The 21,392-nt window shown below is 43.3% G+C and overlaps 1 protein-coding gene across 2 annotated transcripts in view; it reads left to right on the forward strand.

Moving 5' to 3' along the window:
• Window positions 1-20,551, forward strand: part of NSMAF (neutral sphingomyelinase activation associated factor) — a 66,932-nt gene extending 46,381 nt beyond the window's left edge. Inside the window, exons 15-31 of one of the 2 annotated variants that reach the window (XM_055126645.1) lie at window positions 1-91; window positions 895-958; window positions 1,886-1,937; window positions 2,059-2,179; window positions 2,606-2,737; window positions 3,648-3,690; window positions 4,040-4,203; window positions 5,589-5,697; window positions 7,565-7,623; window positions 12,335-12,402; window positions 13,821-13,888; window positions 15,371-15,494; window positions 16,821-16,904; window positions 18,331-18,481; window positions 19,069-19,171; window positions 19,336-19,445; window positions 20,106-20,551. In XM_055126645.1, coding sequence (XP_054982620.1) covers window positions 1-91; window positions 895-958; window positions 1,886-1,937; window positions 2,059-2,179; window positions 2,606-2,737; window positions 3,648-3,690; window positions 4,040-4,203; window positions 5,589-5,697; window positions 7,565-7,623; window positions 12,335-12,402; window positions 13,821-13,888; window positions 15,371-15,494; window positions 16,821-16,904; window positions 18,331-18,481; window positions 19,069-19,171; window positions 19,336-19,445; window positions 20,106-20,200 — 1,638 coding nt within the window. In that variant the 3' untranslated portion in view covers window positions 20,201-20,551. The remainder of the gene's footprint in view (window positions 92-894; window positions 959-1,885; window positions 1,938-2,058; window positions 2,180-2,605; window positions 2,738-3,647; window positions 3,691-4,039; window positions 4,204-5,588; window positions 5,698-7,564; window positions 7,624-12,334; window positions 12,403-13,820; window positions 13,889-15,370; window positions 15,495-16,820; window positions 16,905-18,330; window positions 18,482-19,068; window positions 19,172-19,335; window positions 19,446-20,105) is intronic. The other variant, XM_055126646.1, reaches the window with a different exon arrangement.
• Window positions 20,552-21,392: the final 841 nt, after the last annotated feature.

Here is a 21,392-nt window from a genome sequence, read left to right on the forward strand (position 1 = left end):
GCACGTTACCAGGAAATGCCAGAGCCAAAGTTTATGTACGGCAGTCACTACTCTTCCCCTGGTTATGTGCTGTTTTATCTTGTCAGAATTGGTAAGATTCTTTTCCTTGTTTGGGGCATGGGAGCAGGGATAGAACCAGCATTTGGGGGCTGCTCCTTGCTCTGTGCTCAAAGGTTGCTCCCAGCAGTGCCTGGGGTACTCTGTTTGGTGCCCAAGATAGAACACGGTTAGTCATATCTAAGGCCAGCAACATAATCCCTGTATGATCTCTCTGGCCCAGAAATGGTAAGACTCTTTTTTTTTTTTAATTTTTAAAATTTTATTGAATCACCGTGAGATAGTTACAAGCATTCATGTTTGGGTTACAATCACACAATGATCAAACACCCATCCCTTCACCAGTGCACATTCCCCACTACCAATATCCTGGGTATACCCCCCCTTTCCCACCCTCCCCCTGACTCCATGGCAGACAATATTCCCCATACTCTCTCTCTCTACTTTTGGGCATTATGGCTTGCAACACAGACACTGAGAGGTCATCATGTTTGGTCCATTATCTACTTTCAACACACATCTCCCATCCCAACTGGTTCCTCCAGCCATCATTTTCTTAGTGATCCCTTCTCTATTCCATCTGCCTTCTCCCCTCCGCTCATGAAGCAGTCTACCAGCTATGGGGCAGTCCTCCTGACCCTTGTATCTACTGTCCTTGGGTGTCAGCCTCATGTGATGCTACCCTACACTCCAGAAATAAGTGAAGTCCCTCTATGACCTCTATGTCTGTCCCTCTCTTTCTGACTCGAAATGGTAAGACTCTGAATGGTTACTTTCAACTACATGTTATTTTATGTGGCTTTTTCAGTGAGTCTAAGCTTTTCTTTCCTCTTCCAGCACCAGAGTATATGCTGTGTCTACAGAACGGAAGGTTTGATAATGCAGATCGAATGTTCAACAGGTTGGACATAAATGTTTCACATTTTTTAAACTTTCTAATCATATATATTTAAAATACATGTAATCTATCTTTAGTTTCAAAACTAAATATAAACAGGTTTTTTAAGCTCTGAGATCATTCATAGTTTTATCTATCTGTTCCTTACTGGCTTTTTCTGTTCATATTTCTCTATATGTGAGGACATATTTTTTAAGTCTTTGTCATGCCTTTCACTTGTAGCTTTATATTAATATGATCTCAAAGTTTCTTTCATATCGTTAGATGTTTTTCAACACACTTATAAATTATTGTATCACATCTTAAGCTGTTATAATTTAAAATACTTAACTGTTTCTCTTGCTAACCCTTTAAATTATTTCTGACATTTTTCTCATTCTAACGAATGATATGAATAGAATCCATTTCCCTGGGACAGGTGAAATAACCTTTATTTTGTTGAATTATGTAAAAATTTGAAGATATAAAGAAGTAGACAATGTTCATAGACATCCCACCAATAACTCACTGGCCACCCATGGGTCTGTGTCTCTCAAGTGGTTTTTGAAGTTTTGTGCATGCTTGTTTATCATTCCTCTTTGAATTGAGCTGTGATACTAGACGTGTTAACTCTCCTGTGTTTAAGCACCTGCCTCCCTGGGCCCTTTGGGAGGATGAGCCCAGGTGTGATTAGAGGCTTGAAGACAGTGACTGGGGGCGATCACAGCTGGTCTTGTGTCCTGACTCCACACTTACGCCCTGTGTGACCCAAGAGAAGCGTTCTCTACTATGAAGGGGGATAGTCCTGTGGCTATTGAGATTTAAGAGCAAACAGGACAAGTTAATTAATGTAGAGAAAACTAGAACCAAACTGAGGTGCCCAAAAAAAAGCACTGCTTCTCTTGTGTCCATACCCTACATCAAAGCCCATTGAATTTTTCTTATATTTAGTATTGCAGAAACTTGGAAAAACTGTTTGGATGGCGCAACAGATTTTAAAGAGGTAAGCAGTTAATAGCAGTTAATGCTGGTAATGATTTACTGAACTCATGTCTCCTAACTACTTTGCTAAAAAAAAAAAAAAAGTTTATGGCTGCTTAAAAGAATTCCTTTCAAACTTTCAGTTAATTCCAGAATTCTATGGAGATGATGTCAGCTTCTTAGTCAACAGTCTGAAGTTGGACTTGGGGAAGAGACAAGGTGGGCAGATGGTCGATGATGTGGAACTTCCCCCTTGGGCACGCAGTGAGTACCACTTTGGAGAGACTGCATTAGAGAATTTTTTTTAACATCCCAATATAGTTTCACTCTCATCAATCACTTTATTGCCTAGATTAAAAAAACTGAAACATTATAATTTTCAGTCTAAATGAGTTGGTATTGGTCCTGTTCCAACTTCAAAGTATTCTGTGAATCTATGATGGAAATTTAGTACGTATTTGAGAGCTCAAATATTGTGTAAATGATGTTTGCCACTTCCCCCTTCCCTCCCCCACTCTCAAGAAAAAAAGATTCTGTGTCATATGATGCAGGAAGATCCTTATTAGGAAAAACGTACCTCTTGCTTAGCTTGGAAGCTTTAGCTTTTTCTCTGTAAGGATGAGGGCGGGAGAAGGAGGGAGAAAATGGACTGGATGCCTGGCAGTGTTTTGATCAAGTCCGATGCAATAGGTCCCCAGGACTTTCTTCAGAAGAGCAAAGATGCTTTGGAAAGCACTTACGTATCAGAGCACCTTCATGAGTGGATTGATCTAATATTTGGCTACAAGCAAAAAGGGAGTAATGCTATTGGCGCCCACAATGGTAAGTAGTACTCAAGGAAATTTCGCTTTGCATTTGATGAAAACAGAAGCAAAGGAAGTACAGCAAGGCCAGAGCAGCCAAGTGTACTACTTTAGCAGAACCAGCAAATAGTAACTATGGGCCCAGCAACTTGGGGTTCAATACTGAGTACCCAAGAGGAAGGAGTAACCTGAAGATCATCACCTTCATGTTTGAGAGATGGGACTTCTAAAGGACTTATTTATAGAAGGCCAAGGATTTCCTGCCCCTACCTAGGACTGCCCCCTATTCTCCAAGCACTGAGCTGGGCATATCCCCTGAGTGCCACTGGGTATGACTTAAGGGGGGGAAAAAAAAAGCCAAAAGAAAAAGGCAAAACAAATCATCAGCTTCACCATATTCCCAACAGTTCTGTTGCTCAGTAAAATTTCGTTTTAATTTGTCCTCTTTGTTTAGTTCAGTGAGTTCACTTACATCTCAGTGAAAAGCTAAAACAGTGATTCTCGAATCCTGTGATGGGCCCAGAGTTTCTTTTAAATTGAGCAGAAGGAACATGACCAGCTACACTGCACCTGCCCTTCACTTTCAGCTCCTCCCTGACTCCTGGTGCCTCGGCCTCACACAGCCAGCGGGGAAGTGCAGTGGGAAGGGACGTTCTCACACGGTAGCCTGGAATGTTCCCCAGGGGACAGTCATGCTGGCAGGAGTGCACGGGTCACAGCCCTGCTGCCCTGCCAGTGCGCTCTGTGCTCAGCAGAAGGTAACAGTTCCGGTGATAGTTCCTGAGGTGGGATGCGTGTCTGCTCACAACATGAAATCAGCTTATTTGAATAAAAGCGTAACGTTGCCACCAAGTTTTTTAAATTCTCAACAGTGCATTTTCTAACCGAACAGCCCGTCTTTCAACACTGTTTCACCTCTCTCTTTCTAGTGTTTCATCCGCTGACCTATGAAGGAGGCGTAGACTTGAACAGGTACTTCAGTGTCTATACAGGGTTTCTTACTTGCACTCCAAACTACCTCTTTGTTGAAAACAAGTGGTTTCCGGCCTCAGGTCCCCAGGTCTACAGGTATAAAACCACTGACCTGAAATTATGTATGCTGTCATTTGATAATACTATAGTAGGGAACTTTAACAAGTGATCTATTTTTTTTCTTGCTTTTTGCCTTTGTGTAAGCTTCAAGCAATCTGAAGTTCTATGATGAGCTTTAGAGTTGCAGTTACTGTTTGAGGGTTGATCTATGCATCTTTTCAAATACACATGCTCAAAATTTATTTCCGTTAAAGTGTGCAGTTTTCTACACTGTTTTCTTTCCTTTCAGCATTGAAGACCCAGATGAGAAAGTGGCCATGCTCACCCAAATCTTAGAATTTGGACAGACACCAAAACAACTGTTTGTAACACCACATCCTCGGAGGATCACCCCGAAGTTTAAAAGTGTGTCCCAGATTTCTGGTTATAGTACTCCCATACCAGATTTTCCAGGTAAATCTTGTAAATAGAACAAATGCATGTACCTTCTCTTTCTCTTTTACAATTAAAATGTCTGTGAAGATGCTGAAAGAGGAGAAATATGCATTGTTGTGTTAAGAGATGATTAGGCTTTACTCTCTTTTGATTGTTCTCTCGGGGTGGGGGGAAAGTACATATTTTTGTTGTCTTGTTTTAACTGTTCATTTGAAAAGAATCAAAAACCACTTATTTTCTAGTAATTGAAACTTTGTCATACTCTTCATTATTAGAGTTCTCATTCTTCTCTGTGATTGTCCAGTCTCTTTTTCATACTTGTAGGTTTTCTGGCCGCAGCTGCCTTGAGGGTTACTCTCTGCTCACGCTTCCCTACTCTTACCCAGGCTGACTTCTTCATCTCCTCATACAAATATTGAACTCAGAGTATACTGTTTTCTTGATTTGGTCCTCTTTTCTCTTATTCATCATTTGGCGTTTAGAGACTCTGGCTTTTGTGCCAAGCATATGCTAGAGGCTAATAATGAACTTGACCCAGTTCATACACCGAGTGTTTGGGAAGGAAGGAAAGAACACTCTCCTCCACCCAGTTGTCCTTGTTTTATAGCACATAAGACAGCCACACACGTACAGGTTCCCAGAAGTCTTAACATGGCATGGAAGCTTGACAGATGGATCACTTGATTTCTTTGTTATCTTCAGTTTTATTCTCTGTTCTGGGCACATTCTGGAGTCTTAGGCACATATGGCTGAGCAGTGTCTCGGCGTAGGGGAATTGCAGAGCCAGTGACCCCAGGCAAGCTGGGAGAACTTCGCTAAGGGATACTGAACTGGCGGGGTTAAGTCATAAAGACCATCAGATTATCTTGTGATGCCACTTAACCCCTTGTTCTACTTAATCATCAGACTCCCCCACTGTCTTGTGATATTTCCTGAAAGGGTCATCATTCTGGTCATTAATAGGAACTGGTGACTTAACTAGTCCTGACTGGAAGCACTTGGAGGAATTTATTTTATCTCTTCCCCCCCCCTTTGAAGCCAAAACAGAATTGTGGCCCTCTTAGGAAATTGTCGGGTTTTCGCAAAGAACACTCACTGACAAAGAAATAGTTATCTGTTCTTTAGGAGCCAAATTAGAGCTTGGCAAACATTGATGAAAGTATGAAATGACTTTAGTAGCCTAAGATAGTTTTTAAAAATAATCTTTTCCCAAATTATTTTTTATTTTATTTAAATTGTGTCATTTCATTGTTTTCCCTTGATGGCCATCATCCTTTGTAATAGGTATGTTTCCAGTTTCATTTTGGTAGGGCAGGGTTTTTTTTTTATTTTAATTGAGAAATATCATACCTCTGATGCATGCCAGCAATGCAGTTAACTAGCTCAGCAATGATTTGATCTAGTCTCTCCAGGTGAAGAGTCTTTCGAAGACCTGACCGAAGAGAGCAAGACCCTGGCCTGGAATAACATGACCAAACTGCAGTTACACGAGCACTACAAAATCCACAAAGAGTAAGAGTTCATCTCTGCCATTCTGTAAAACTTAAGGCGTTGGCCTGGCCTGGATCTTCCTTTAAGCTGAGGGAGGTGTTTCCACTTCAGTGTCCTGTTTTTTTATCCCCCAAAATGTCTATCTTGGACTTTCAGTATGGCAAGAGAAAGTCCGAAGAATGGCTCTGTGTTGGGCCACCATCCGCCATGGCCACCCCTGCCATCGAGAGGTGAAGATTTTGTCTGCACTCAAACATGAAAGCTCTGTCACTGTTCTCACAGTGATTCAATAAATAAATTAAAAATAAATTAATTGGTAAACAAATAATTGAAGGCCTGCCTGCTACGGGGGCAAGCTCAAAGGCTGCTTGGGAAAATTAGAAATTATGGTGGTAGAAAGGTGCAATGGTGGTGGGACTGGTGTTGGAATATTGAATGTAAGCAGCTAAACTAATGACTTAGTCAAGTTATTTTATAAAAAGAAAAGAAAAAAAAAAAGTTCCTGTCTGCAGATGGCAGGTAGTTTCATGCCTTTCAGACTGGCTAATCTGTTCTTTGATGGGATGAGGCCAGAGGAGGGAGGAACATGGCGTAGCTTCCCAGGTGTGCAGGCTGCTGCTGCTCTGAGCAGGGGGAACAGTTTTGTTTGTTTGTTTGAGGGGCTCGCAGTTTGGGTCACACCCAGCAGTGCTCAGGGGCTACAGCTGACACTGTGTTTAGGGGTCACTCCTGGCTTTGCTCAGGGGCCCTCTGCAATGCTGGGGTCTGTAACAGGCTTAGCCACGTACAAGGTAGGTGCCTTACCCCCTGCACTCTCAGTTCCACCCCTAGCTAATCTACTTCAAAAAAAAAAAGGTAGATCGTACTAAGAGATTCTCATGGATTTTAAAAATAACATATAGACACCTAAGAAACTGGGCCCAAGAGGGGTTCTAAATGTTTCCTCTCTTCTGCCATTAAGAGGCTTCCTGTGCTCTGGTATACCAAGCGTGAGAACACTGACCTTGCATGGTCCATCCCATTAGAAATTAGTTCCTAGCTCTACTCGGCACTAGGAACAAGACCCGCTGTCCTGGCCCCTGGCCTTGGAGCCCCTCCCCTGACGTCAGGGTAGCAGGGATGCTGCTGCTGATCGTGGGCGGGGTTGAACATGCCCAGTGACCTTAGGCATCTGCGCAAGGCATCCTGAGAAGAAATAAGCAGCTCCGCCTACTTTGGCAGGGCAATAGCTTTTCTTTGCTTAAATTCCCTACAAGGCATTTAAAAAGGAACCTTATAATCAAATGCCGTGAGCCTTTTAAGAGGTCGTGGTATAACCAGACCTGGGATCAGTCCCTGGCAGATGGTCGGTAGGTCCTGTTTAGGGAAGAAGCGAGTAGAGTGCGTACAAAGAAAAGCCTTAGTTGTGGTGATGATAGTCAAATAAGACAGAACTGAAGGAAACTCATTCCTAGTTTTCCAGTTGTCAGAAGTGTGTTCAACTGAATACCGCAACTCTGGCGGCCAGGTTTGGGACTGTTTTCCAGCTACCGGCATACACAGTGTGAAATGAGAACTTTCCCAGTGATGGGTTGGTAATACAAGGTGTATGCGGAGACACATCTCCCTGACATGGGAAGAAAAGTCGTAGCTCTAAGGGTTGATTTCATGCTTTCATGCAGGAGGCCTTGGTTTCTGCCCCTCCCTCCCATCAATACCGTGTCCCACATGCCACCGCTACCTCCCCCCGAAAGTACTATACTCACTGGAAATAACTCTGAGCACAGAGTCAGGAGTAGTCCCCAGGCGCCCAAGCTCAAAAACCAAAAATAAATAACTCCATGACTTGAAGCAAATGATGTTCTGGTCCATGGCTGACACTAATCTGTAAAATTTCCATTTCTAACAGTGCGGTAACTGGAATAGCTGTCTCTTGCAACGGGTCTTCAGTCTTCACGACCTCACAAGGTATATTTTTCTATGTGAAAGTGGTTCCCCCAGAATCATAAAGTGTCCACATTTTTCAACTGTGTGTGTGTGTGTGCGTGTGTGTGTGTGTGTGTGCTTCTGCTTCCTGCATGTAAAATAAAATCAGAGCAACTTGTGGCATGTTCTACAGATTTTAGTGTGGTTAACCAAAAGTAATACTGAAATGCCTTCCTGTTGCTGGTGAGGTTTCCCAGGGTGTAAGGGGCATCTCAGAAGGCGCTGCTCTCCCCTCCCCTCGCTCGACGGGCCTCTGCAGCCGCCGTGTGGACGGGACCCCAGAAGGCATGGTGCTGGCGAGCATGTGGGTAGACAGATTTGCTGTCAAGTGTTTTGTGTCTCCTCAGGCTATTACTGGTGGCTTGGCTCAAGATCTAACTTCGTACATTATTAATGTGCTCTCTTACACCTTATCAAAGTTATAGAAAGCTCTTGCCTCAGCTTAATAAGGCTTACAGATCTAGATTAATGACAGTATCATTTTTTCTTTCTTTCTTTCTTTTTGGGTCACACCCAGCAATGCACGGGGGTTACTCCTGGCTCTGCACTCAGGAATTACTCCTGGCGGTGCTCAGGGGACCCTATGGGATACTGGGAATTGAACCTGGGTTGGCCTCATGCAAGACAAACGCCCTACCCACTCTGCAGCCCCTCCAGCCCTGACAGTATCAATTTTGATCTCAAGGCAAGACTAAACTAAAATGTCCCTCTGTACCCATACAATTGCCTTCCCTGCCAGTGCTCCCACTTGACTTTGTAGAAGCTGTGGTGGCGTAGGGGGGTGGTAGCATGGCTTCCCTGATAGGATTTGAGAACGCTGGTTCTCATGAAATGACTGGCTGTGTGGAGGCTGCCTTTTTATCTGCCAGCAGGTGTTGGTGGGAACATGTTCGTGGCTGGTGGGTTCTTGCTATGTGATGAGAGAAGGATCACACAGAAGACTGAGGCTTCTGGAAAGCAGGGCTGTTCACTGCAGGCTCTGGAACACAAACACCTGATTGGGAGAGAACTGGGATAGTCTGGGAAGGGGCATGATGAGTCAGTTTCTCAAAATAGTGCTCCCCCGGTGGACGCTATAGTCTCCTGGATCTGCACAGGGGTCCGGGCTGGGATATTGGTCTCAGTGCAGCGTTGGCCTTATAAGCACAGAACATTGGGATCCAAGTCTTTGTTTGATTTTTCACCTTGGAGGGGAAGGAACAATAGGCCAGCTTTTGGAAAAATTTCCGTTCTGGCTGAGGCAACCCAGGAGCCAGAGTCACTCCCCACTCTGTCATCCGACTCAACAGATGACAAGGTAAAACATATATGAGCAACAAGAGTCCTAACGGGAAGCAATATTTTTCCCCTCCGCTTTGAAAAGGTGCTCATCCAACCCCGCTGTGTCACAGTTGACTACCTGGAGCATGTCCTCCTTACTCTTTCAAACTTTCCCTCAGATTTCATAAAAACAGCTGCCCACAAATGTAGAAAATGACTCAGCTGTGGACTGACGGAAGTGAGACTCACAGTACCCTTTGGGGTCACTGGGATCAGAGACTCTGAAATAAGGAAACAACACATGTTTTGCCAGAGTTCCTACCTGCTGAGTTTGCCAACATTCTTGATCCCGAGACAGAATGCTCTATCGTTAAACAAAGCCTATGTTCTTTGCTGGAGTTTTCAGACGTGACTTGTTAAATCCTTCAGTTCATTGTACTTGTCTGACCTTGTAAATCATGAGTTTCCAGAGCTTCAAGCCTTGAAACCTTTTTGGCCTGTTAAGCGTGACACTGATTTTTGCAAATTTGACTGAAAGAAGAGAAGGTTTTTGTTTTGTTTTTTAGTTGACAGTTGAATTTTGATCAGTAATTTTATTTAATTTATTTATTTATTTTTGGCTTTTTGGGTCACACCCGGCGATGCTCAGGGATTACTCCCGGCTCATGCACTCAGGAATTACTCTTAGTGGTGCTCAGGGGACCATATGGGATGCTGGGAATCGAACCTGGGTCGGCCATGTGCAAGGCAAACACTCTACCCGCTGTGCTATTGCTCCAGCTCCTTGATCAGTGATTTTGAAAAGAAGAAATTCTGTCTGAAAATATAATTTGTAATTTTTGGTCTTCCTACTTTTTTAAAATGTAAAAGCCTGGGATGTCTTTCTTTCTTTCTCTCTTTCTTTCTTTCTTTCTTTCTTTCTTTCTTTCTTTCTTTCTTTCTTTCTTTCTTTCTTTCTTTCTTTCTTTCTTCCTTCCTTTCTCTTCCTTCCTTCCTTCCTTCCTTCCTTCCTTCCTTCCTTCCTTCCTTCCTTCCTTCCTTCCTTCCTTCCTTCCTTCCTTCCTTCCTTTCTTCCCTTTCTTCCTTCTCTCTTTCTCTTTCTTTCTGTCCTTCTTTCTTTTTTTCTTTCTTTTCACTTTCAGATCTGAATAATTCACAGTTCTGATTTATACATATTCTGATCATCAGCCTGACTTTCTTCTCTTCCTCAGGTTATATTTCAGTGAGGTGGGCACTCCTGGGGCCTGCCCCCAGGAACCCTGCTGATAAGCAGAGTTTGACTGGATTAACCTCCAGACCAGGAGGAAATCTGATTTGAGAAAAGCATCGTCATACACAGGCTGGCCTCTAGTTTCTTGCAAGGTGCCCCAAATTAGTACATTTATGTAGACTTGGTAGTAAGTGCTGAGAAGTGCCTGAGAGAACAGACCTAGTTTAGAATAAAAAGAAGGGTGAGGGGAATATCAGGGTTAATTATTTACCTCAGAGAACAGAACAGGTGATACTGCACTCATTCTTCTTTTTTTTGTTCCCGGGCTAATGCTGGAGAATATTTAGCCTTCTGCTAATAAAATCTCGGGATTTCCATGTTAGCATTATAAAATTTCATTGAGATACAAGTTTGTACTCTGCAGAATTACATTCTGTTCTGACATTTGTCATGTATTCTCCCAGTTTTTCTTTGGAAAGAGAAAACTTTTGCTCTGAGTGTGGAAGAGCTGGGGTGATCCCCACCCAATTTCCAACTCAGCCTCTGCTGGTAAATAGCTTTTAATAGCTGTGAAACTGGCCTGGCATTCTCTCTCTCTCTCTCACTCTCTCTCTCTTTTTTTTTTTTTTTTGGCCTGAAATTCTTTTTTTGGTATTTGGTTTTTGGGCCACACTGGGAGTGTGGAAGGAAGCCAGGGCTAACTCCTGGCTCTGCACTCAGGAATCACTACTGACAAGCTTTGGGGGGCCATAGGGGGTGCTGGGGAATGAACCCGGTTCAGCCGTGTTGCAAGGCAAGGCCCTCCCCGCTGTGCTTATCTCTCCAGCCGTTGCCTCCCCACTCTGCTTATCTCTTCAGCTATTGCCCTGACATTCTTTTAACATTTTATGAATTCTTAGCTCAAGGACTGAATTTTCTCCTGCCTAGCAGACATTCTCAGTCCCCTGATACATAAATGCAGTCTTTGATCACCCACGCTGCTGTTGGGATGGCCTGGAGCCTTCCCAAAATACAAATGCTGTTTCTTTCTCATTTGCTTCAAATAAAAGGTTCTCCCCTGTTGAACTGCTCCCTCTGCTCAAAAGGAAAATAAATCGAAAAGTGTATGTTTAAAGGCAAGGAAGCTCTCTTCCACTCTGTCTGAGCACTTCTCAGAGTGGCCCTGAAACTCAGGAATGAGGCACTTTTTTTTTTAATCCAAAATGTAGAAACGGTTTGGTTTAGTTAACATGGTTCCCTGAAATGTCAGTGGGAGCCATGGTATCCTTGTCATGGAGTTCCCGTGCCTGAGCCCCGCTGCTGGGTGGGCCTGAAGTGTCCCCTGTGGTCCCTAGGGGCCTGCTGTCAGCTGCTCTGAGCAAGGAGAGGAAGGTTGTCTTTGTGTCAGGGTTAGGGAGTCTTTTTTTGTCTTTGTTTTTTTTTTGTCTTTTTTGGGTCACACCTGGCGATGCACAGGGGTTACTCCTGGCTCTGCACTCAGGAATTACCACCTGGCAGTGCTCAGGGGACCATATGGGATGCTGGGAATCGAACCCGGGTTGGCCGCGTGCAAGGCAAACACCCTACCCGCTGTGCTATTGCTCCAGCCCCCTTTTTTTTTTTAACTTTTTATTGAATCACTGAGATAGATCCAAAGCTGTTCACGATTGGGTTTCAGTCATACAGTGTTCCAACACCCATCCCTCCACCAGTGTACATTTCCCAGCACCAGTGTCCCCAGGTTCCCTCCCATCACCCCCCACCCCTTGCCTGCCTTTTTTGGCAGGTGCTTTTCCTCCCTTCCCCTCCTCTCCCCCTGCCCCCCAGTTGCCCCACATTTTAGGTATTGTGGTTTGCAATACTTACACAGAAAGCAGCTTATCAAGAATTTCCCTTTCCTACTTTTAACCCTCAGATCTTGTCCAGCAAGGTCATTCCCAGATATTATTATCATAGCGGTCTCTTCTCTATCTTACCGACCCTACGCCCCACACACACTTGCGGTTAGTTCCAACCACTGACCAGCCCTCCTGACCCCTGTTCTCCCTGGCCATGGATATTCATCTCCTACTGGATATATTTTTCATATTCCACAAATGAATGCAGTCATTCTGTATCTGTCCCTCTCCTTCTGGCTCATTTTACTCTGCACGATGCTCCCCATGTCCATCCATTGATAGGCACATTTCCTGACTTCACTTTCCGGGGTCAGGAAGTCTTAAGGCTTTGATCTCTCCTTACTAGATTCCACCTTGAAGATGTTTTCTAAGGAATCCAAAATGCTGCAAAGAAGTATATCATTTTCAAATATGGTGAGTTCCTTTTAATTTTCAATCGTTGCTGTAATGGAAATTCGCATAGCACTTTGCTGTATGCTTAGTACTTTACATAATTGGTTTCTCCCAGACAGTTTTATTCTACTGTGGTATTTACTAAGTTCCTGAATAAATTGTATTATAATTATTTATTTATTTTTGCTTTTTTTGGGTCACATCCAGTGATGCACAGGGGTTACTCCTGGCTCATGCACTCAGGAATTACTCTTGGCAGTGCTCGGGGGACCATATGGGATGCTGGGAATCGAACCCGGGTCAGCCTTGTACAAAGCAAACACCATACCCGCTATGCTATCACTCCAGCCCTTGAATTAATTGAAAATTCAGTATAACTTTTTTGTGTGGGGGGCCTCAGTTGTGCATAGGGCTTACTCCTGGCTCTGTGCCCAAGGATCATTCCTGGAAGATCTGAGGGGACCATATGGGATGCCAAGGATCGAACCCAGGTCAGCTGCATGCAAGGCAAGCACCCTCCCTGCTGAATGATCACGCTGGTGAAACTTTTTTTTTTTTTAAATCATATTGTCCCTTTTTCTTAATACTGTCCTTTCATTTGTAACCTCAAAGGTTTTAAAATAAGGCTTGGAGGTGGCTCGGAGAACTGCAGCTCTCTCGGCACGTAGGAGCCAACCCCAGCACAACACGGTCCCCTGAGCACTGTGGGGACAATCTCCCACTCCCCTGGTGTGGCACAAAAGCAAAACAGAATTCGAAGAGTCACCTGGGCAAATTCTCCTTAGTCAATGATTCCTTCTTTGGAACTGTTAAACTATGACTTCAACCATTTAACACGTTTCTGAGTGGGTAGGATACCTAATGTACTAAGCCAATTTTTCTAGGGGGAAAAAAAAAGAAAACTAACACTGGTAATTCCATAAAGTATACTTTGAGGTTCCATAAGGATTCCTGGAAGTTTTCCATACCCACAGAAGACCACAGTCCAGTGCGGGAACTGGCATTTGTGAGCGCTCCCCAGCTCCCCTCCCCGAGCCGGCTCTCAGAGCCAGGAGGATCCCCTCCGATTCAGGGCAGGGAAGGCATCAGGTGCCTGGAAATGGCCAGGCTCCATGCTAGCGCCCTCGGCTCTGTACATTTGGGAGCAGAGTCAGCATCTGGGATGGACCAGCTTGGAAAACCTGGGGAATCAGAGAGATGTACAAGAAAGGCGCTTGCCTAGCCTCGCGTGTGGCTGGTTCGAATCCCAGCATCACAAATGGCCCCTGAGCCCCACTGGTGTGTGGCCCCAAACCAAGCAACCAAGCAGGCAAACCTGGGCAGGTATGAGGAGGGAGACTCATCAACAGAATTCGAATTCACTTTTGAGGAACTTGTAGTTTTGTCATGTTGGGGATTTTCTCTTGTCCTTGAATAATGTTGAATCATTTGTATTCCAGGCTTTATCATCTTGTTTACTTTTACCAGGAGATGCCACTGTCATAACTTCTTCATGGGATAATAATGTGTATGTATCTCGGGTCGCGTCTTTGTAATCCTGGTGGCCGTGGGTGGGTGGCGGTGGGGGGGCCCTGATGCCAACAAGTCACCATCCACCCCTGCTTCAGGCTTTTGACTTTCCTTCGCAGAAAAGATTTCCAGAGAACACAGAGTTCTCTGGAGTAAAATGGTTGTCCTTGGAACTAGAGAAGAGAGGACCCATAAAGTATAAAAGACACATGATGTACCCCAAGATGAGGTGTAAGGGCAACTCCAGAAGCACGCATGCCCGAGAGAAAGGGAGAAGGAGAAGTCGCACTGAGTGGTGGGGCGTGGGGACCCTGGAAGGGGATGAATATCTATGTCTTTGCATGGCTTATAAACAGGCTGTGTTCTTTTGGTTTGTGTTTTTCACTCCACAAGCTGCCTTGGCTTGGGCCATTGTTTTGCTGGTAGCTGTTAAGAAGGATTTAAAAATAAAATGTTGTGTGTGTCAGGGCTGGAACGATAGCACAGTGGTTGGGCATTCGCCTTTCACTTCGCCAACCCGAGTTCAATTCTTCCGCCCCTCTCAGAGAGCCTGGTGAGCTACCGAGAATATCGAGCCCGAGCAGCAGAGCCTGGCAAGCTACCCGTGTGTATTGGATATGCCAAAAACAGTAACAATAAGTCTCTCAATGAGAGACGTTACTGGTGCCCGCTCAAACAAATCGATGAGCAGTGGGATGACAGTGACAGTGACAGTGTCAGGGCTGGAAGGGGGGCACACCAGTGGTGCTCAGGACTTACTCCTGGCTCTGCACTTAGGCATCACTCCTGGTGGGCTCGGGGGATCCTATGGGATGCCAGGGATCAAACCTGGATCTGCCACATGCTGGATCTGCTGTCCTATCATTCTGTCACTTTGAAAGGGGCTTCTAGTCTTGGCCAATCCGGAGATTCCTCCAGATCTTATCAGGGCATCATTCCTCACCATAACACCTCAGAGTTTTCATCCTGAACTGATAACAGAGTACTCCTTTTCAGAATATATCTTCTCTACCCAAATACTGTTTTTTAAATGATTCCCTGAAATTTAGAGACCTCCCAAGGAGCACTTTTCCTGAATGCATACATCAATTCCATATGCTGCACACAAACTTTTGTGACCGTAAAGCAGGAAAGGACAGAATCTTTCACTGGTAGGACACTGAGTTGCAGAAAGGAACAAGAATTAGGGATAAAGTCAGAATTTCTGGATTTAAATGTGAATTTTGAATTTAATAATTTCTTTAATTGGAATCTAATTTTTCTTTCGACTTGAAATCGAAGTAAAAATCCAGATGAGCCAGACCTAGACAGTCCTAGTTTTAGATTTGAATTTTGTTCATTTTGAATAGTTGAATAACATGACAAATTTTCATTCCATTGAGCCTTATTAAGTAGTATGGCAGTGTATCTTGATATGTGTTTGAGCCATAAAATTAAGCTGGAATGTTGTTTTAATGTTTCTCATTATCTTTTATGTTAGCTATTTTTATTCCATAGCCTTTGGAAGACGTCAGGACACATTAATGGGACATGATGATGCTGTTAGTAAGATATGCTGGCACGATGACAGGCTGTATACTGCATCGTGGGACTCTACAGTGAAGGTCTATATCTATCTATATATTACCTAACTTAAAATGTTTGGAGGACTGGAGTGATAGCACAGTGGGTAGGGCGTTTGCTTTGCATGCGGCCGACCTGGGTTCGATTCCCAGCATCCCATATGGTCCCTCGAGCACTGCCAGGAGTAATTCCTGAGCACGGAGCCAGGAGTAACCCCTGAGCATTGCTGGGTGTGACCCAAAAGCAAAAAAAAAAAAAAGTTTGAAACAAAATAAGTTTGGAAAATACATTAAAATACATTATAGGGCACTTAGCTACCTATTATTAATGTGTTCAGTCACTGCACAATTTTGTTTGGAGGCCACATCCTGCAGTGCTCAGGGCTTTACCTCCGGGTTCTGCACTCAGGGATCCCTTCTGGCAGGACCCGGAGAAGCATATGGGGTGCTGAGGATTGAACCCATGCAGGCCATGTGTGGTGCAAGCCCCCTGCCCACTGTACTATTATTCCAGCCCACTTCACAATTTTTCAGTTTTTATGTGATATGTAGGAATATTGAATGGTATTTTCTGTTTTAATATGGACACTTAATAGGAAATTTTCATGACTTTATTACTGTGTTCAACTGAGTATTAGATGATGATCTATTTTCACTTGAAATCAATTCCAGGGAAATTCTGGGTAGATATCCTTCTTTATCTAACTTAATAGTTCACCAGAAATTTTCAGATTAAACTAGGGAAACACTAAAATGATATACTGTGTTTCAAATCTGAACATGCCTATGTACATCCATTCCCCATTTCCTTGATGTAGAACCAAAGTCTCTTTCTTTGGAATCCTGTATAAATTTCTTGCATGGACCATACCAGTATTCATCATATCCAATATCCTACTTTCATTTATGTATGAGAAAGCATGGAAACTAAAACCATTAGAATGCCAACATAAGTGCTTTAGGATTCATCCTGATTTTGTGTAGATGAATTTTATCCTCTGCACTTTTCAATAATTTTTTTTAAAAATTACTTTTCAGTATTTTTTGGTCACTGAAAACTTTTTTTAAGAAGACTTTTTTGAGTCTTCTTAAACATTAATATACTACACTTTTGCACACATATTAGTTCACACAAAATTTACATCACACAAATCCAACTGTAACACAAGTAATGGAAATAGACACAAACACACATTGTTGACTCTTGGTAAACACATGGTGTCTGGCCCTGCAGGGGAGAAGCCAGAAATAGCCGCATCATGTTGACAAGTGTATGAAATGGAAGTTAGTCAAAGCTTCTTCCTTGAATGTGTTAGAAATGCTTTGATAGATGTCTACAAATGCCTCCTGCAATATTTTCACTCCTAGGTGTGGTCCGGTGTTCCTGCAGAAATGTCTGGTGCTAAAAAACACCAGTTTGACTTGGTGGCCGAGCTGGAACATGATGTCAGTGTAAGTACTGGCCACAAGACCGCTTCAAAACGAGGGAGTGGAGCAGAGAATTGGTTTCATTTGAGTGCTCGTGATATTTCCTTTTGTGGATCTTCTTTATTGGAGATCATAGACTACTCTTTGGAATTCCCATCTGTTTCCTCCCCGTCCCCACCTCACCCCAGGCGCTATTTCCCTGATAATTAGTTACCGTGAGCTAGATATCTGAAATAGCAGTATCTGTGTACAATATTGAATATTTGGATATCACCCCACCCCCAACTACTTTGGGGGGACAAGACTAGGGCCCATCATCTTCCGTGACACAAAAACTATACAGAGAAACACCCCTCAAACACCTGGGGCAATGACCTATTGCCGGGAACCAATGCCTGGGAACCAATATGTCAGTACAAACTGACCTGTAACTAAGGAACAACCCCTTCTTGGGAGAGCTTGCAGAACAATGCCCAGAGAAACTGCCATCAGGGCCCACATCCAGTTTCGTTAAACGTTTGCATTCCTTGCTATTCTCCCATTCTGCTCACTTCCTCATATAATCAATTATGAAAGACTAGCTTAGGAGAAATAAAGTTGGAGCTTGCTCCCATTCTTGTGCCTGCCTGTGTCTGCCTCTTTCTTCTTGTGTCTGTCTCCTTTTCACTCTCGCACCCTCTCCCGGCTACCCACATTGACCAAGTCCCTCGGGACGGGACAACCTATGACTTGCGACTGGGGATATGACCCAAATGGTAAAGCACATGCTCTGCATATATGTGCAAAGCCCCGAGTTCAGGCCCTACCTTTGCGTTCACTTGTCCCTCACCCTAGCACCACCAGATCTGAGTGTCTTGGGACTATTAACCAGCGTTGGTCCCTAATTAATTTTTTTCTTTCTTAAAGAGCTGGCCCCAGAGCATACTTCCTGGGCAGAATCAAGGCTGGCACTTTCTGTGTTACTCCTGGTTTGATCGCACTTCTGTCTTACGCTATAATACTGCTTTTCTCTCTAAACTTATGAATCGCTGCCGAATTGGAATGGTTTAAAGAGTAGATAGAAAAAAGGGCTTTGTGTGTAATTTATTATAGGTGTGCAAGTATAACCTGGATAGATGATCCCTCTTAGTCCCCAGATCCCTTAAGTAACCAGGGATCAAGCTATGCTTTAGGCAGCTTGGCCCCTTGCTACAATTTGCTATTCATGGAGTTATCTGAGATGGCCAGCTGTAGGCTATTTTACAAAGAGTATTATATTTACCTTAGTGAAATTTCATTCACAAAGTATGATTTTTTTTAAATCATTCAGTAAGTGATTTCAAGATACATTCTCTTAGTTACAGCAGCACAATTTTAAATGCTATATCCTCCGATTTGGATTGGCCCAAGAAAATAGAATAAATCATCAAAATTCTAAACCAAATACATTTCATTGTCTTTTCTTTCTCAGGTAGATACAATCAGCTTAAATGCTGCAAGCACATTGTTGGTTTCAGGCACTAAAGAAGGCACTGTGACTCTCTGGGATCTCACCACAGCTGCTGTACTGCACCAGATTCCCTGCCATTCGGGGACGATCTACGATACTGCATTCAGCCCAGGTAGTATTGTCCTCGTCATTACGATAATACCAGGGGGCCGAGAATGATTATTTTAAAATACATAGTAAAAATGTCAAAAGAAAAGCAGTTCTTTTGATGATGACATCTAGAGCTAAAGCTACACTTCATACTTGTACTTACGGCAGCTCATACCGAAGCAGAGAGGCTGTATTTGAATGATGTTCTTGATCTGCCCTCTCACCAGATAAATGTATTTATTTCTTTATTAGCTTTTTGGGTCACACCCAGCAATGCTCAGGGATTACTCCTGGGTCTGCACTAGGCATGCCTCCTGGTGGTGCTCGGAGGACCATATGGGATGCTGGGAATCGAACCCAAGGCAAACGCCCTACCCACTGTGCTATCACTCCAGCCCTAATAAATGTATTTTAAAATTAAACTCATGACCAAAGGTTATTAAATTCCAGTACCTTAAAGGTATTTTCAAGAGTGGACCATCATTGGTTGAGTATAAGTCGCTTTAAAAAAAAGGGAGGGGCTGCTTAGACCATTAGATTCAGTAATACAATCTCAGAATTGTATTTCTGCAAGTGTAACCCTTATCTGTGCTTGGCCTTGTGTCACAGACAGTCGCCACATCCTCAGCATTGGAGCAGACGGCTGTCTGAACGTCATAGACGTACAGACCGGGATGCTCATCTCCTCTATGACTTCAGACGAGCCCCAGAGGTATATCTCCTTGACTTTATTACTAGGGTAAAACATAAAAAAAAAAAAAAAAAAAAAAAAGCTCAAGATCGTGTCAGTGGCTGGGCTTGCTTTGGCCAGCGTGAAAAAAAAAAAGGCCTTCCTGTGTGCTGAATGATGAAATCATTTCTAAAACGTTCTTGTAGATGCTTTATCTGGGATGGGAATTCGGTTCTGTCTGGAAGTCAGTCGGGTCAGCTGCTTGTTTGGGACCTTCTTGGAGGAAAAATCAGTGAGCGAATACAGGGCCACACAGGTAAGCATTTATGTCCTTGGCCTTACTCCCGTTATACTGAAGTCATCCCTGCCGCTTCCGTCAGGGAGTACCTCCCAAGCAGAAAACATCCCTTGTTCTCTGTGGGCCAGCCGTTACCACCAGCATCCTGATTTGGCCCCGTGTTCAGCATCTCTTGCTTAGGTCCCTCAGGATTTAGAGTGGTGCTCACAGATATAATTTGAATCCCAAAGGGAAATTTCCACCTTAACTTCTAAATGTCAATTAAAAGTCATAGCCATATTCTTCCCCACCCCACCCCCAAGATAAAAGTTTCTTTAAAAATTAGAAAAGTGATGAATGTGGGTGTAAGCTTTTTTAAGTTCTCTCACTGCCAACTTCTACCTCCCAGTTCTCTCTGGAGAACTTTTTCTAGGACGTAAAGTGTCCTGACGTGTGGGCCTTTATTAAGGAGAGGGCCATTGTGTATATAATAATTCTGCCTCTTATACACTTAACAACCATTTCTTGGAAGTTTATTGCTTATTGACTATGTTTGTGATTTTTTTTCCTTTTGATCATCTGGAGGATTTATGACTTTTAGCTTTTCTAGTATCTTCAATTAGTCTCTCTTCAGAGGAAACAAAGTTTGAATGTCTCCTGGTTCGCTTGTCACCTAATTACAATTTCTCCTTCTTTTAGGGGCAGTGACATGTATATGGATGAACGAACAGTGTAGCAGTATCATCACAGGAGGGGAAGACAGACAAATTATGTTCTGGAAACTGCAGTATTAAGTGCCTTTTCCTCTCTTGACCATTAAATGGAATTGTTCTTAATGTATTTTTAAGCCAAACTTTTAAATGAACTTGTGAATGTGCAATGATAGTAATTAGAAGTTTACCACATGAGAAATGTGTGGGTTTAAACTGTTTAAAAATCATGACTTCATTGAGAGCCATTAGTTGCCACCCTCTCAGGCAGGTAAAGATATGGCAGCATTAGGGAGAAACCTTGACATGTGTAAGATCTGCTCAGTATAGTGATGGTCAGAAGGCAGGTTTGAGTGACAAAGAGACTAGCCAGATGATGAGAAACTGGGTTGGGGAAAGCTCCAGAAAGCACTCAACAGTTCAGACCCCTCCCCCCCCCAAAAAAGCGCAGTATTCTCTCCTTCTGAGTTGCTCTAGTTTGCCTTTCAGAGTGACCCATTGCTGTTCACTGGTTTGGGGGATTTGTGTGTTTTCCTGGAGCGGTGACTTCCTATAACCTTACTGGCCCTGGATTCTGAGAACTTGGGGAAGAATCAGCAGTTCTTGTATCAGTTTACTGTATGGGAACGGTGTATTTCATTATAGCTATTAAATGCTCATCTTTTCTACAACATTAAAATATTTTTCTGTAATAAAAGTTTCCTTCCTTATTTAAATATTATAAAAACATACCTTATATTGATTCTTCTACATTAAAAAAATATATATTTGGTTCCAAAAGTACTGAAACATTCTCATCACTGTATGCAGACCAGATCCAGATCAGCAAGGCAGAGAACGTGGTTTGGATTTCTAAACAGCCTCAAACAAAATAGGCTATAAAGCAGCACCACTGCTTTTCCTTTATATCTGATCTTTGAACCTCAGAAATTACAGTTTTAAATGTTTCTATAATCTTTAAAAGCATCTTTATATCTTGTCTGCAGTGGGGCATGAAGATAGTTTGAATCAGAGCAGGGTAATGCAATTTTCAGTTAGTTGAATGTCACTAGACATTACTTGCTCTTGGGCTGTCTTGGAGAATCAATAGCAGCATTGAGTTCCTGACCCTCAGCGGAAGTGTGCGGGCCAGTCAGCCTGAGGTTCTTAGCCTTTCCCCCACATCTACAACTCGAAACACAAGCAAGTTTTTCTCTGGGCTACTGAGTACTGCTCTGGGAAGTAAATTTCACATGCCTGTTTTCTAGGTCATGCACAAATTTGGTGAAAACGACCA

This window comes from Sorex araneus, chromosome 2 (genome assembly GCF_027595985.1).
Source record: "Sorex araneus isolate mSorAra2 chromosome 2, mSorAra2.pri, whole genome shotgun sequence".
Lineage (NCBI taxonomy): Eukaryota > Metazoa > Chordata > Mammalia > Eulipotyphla > Soricidae > Sorex > Sorex araneus.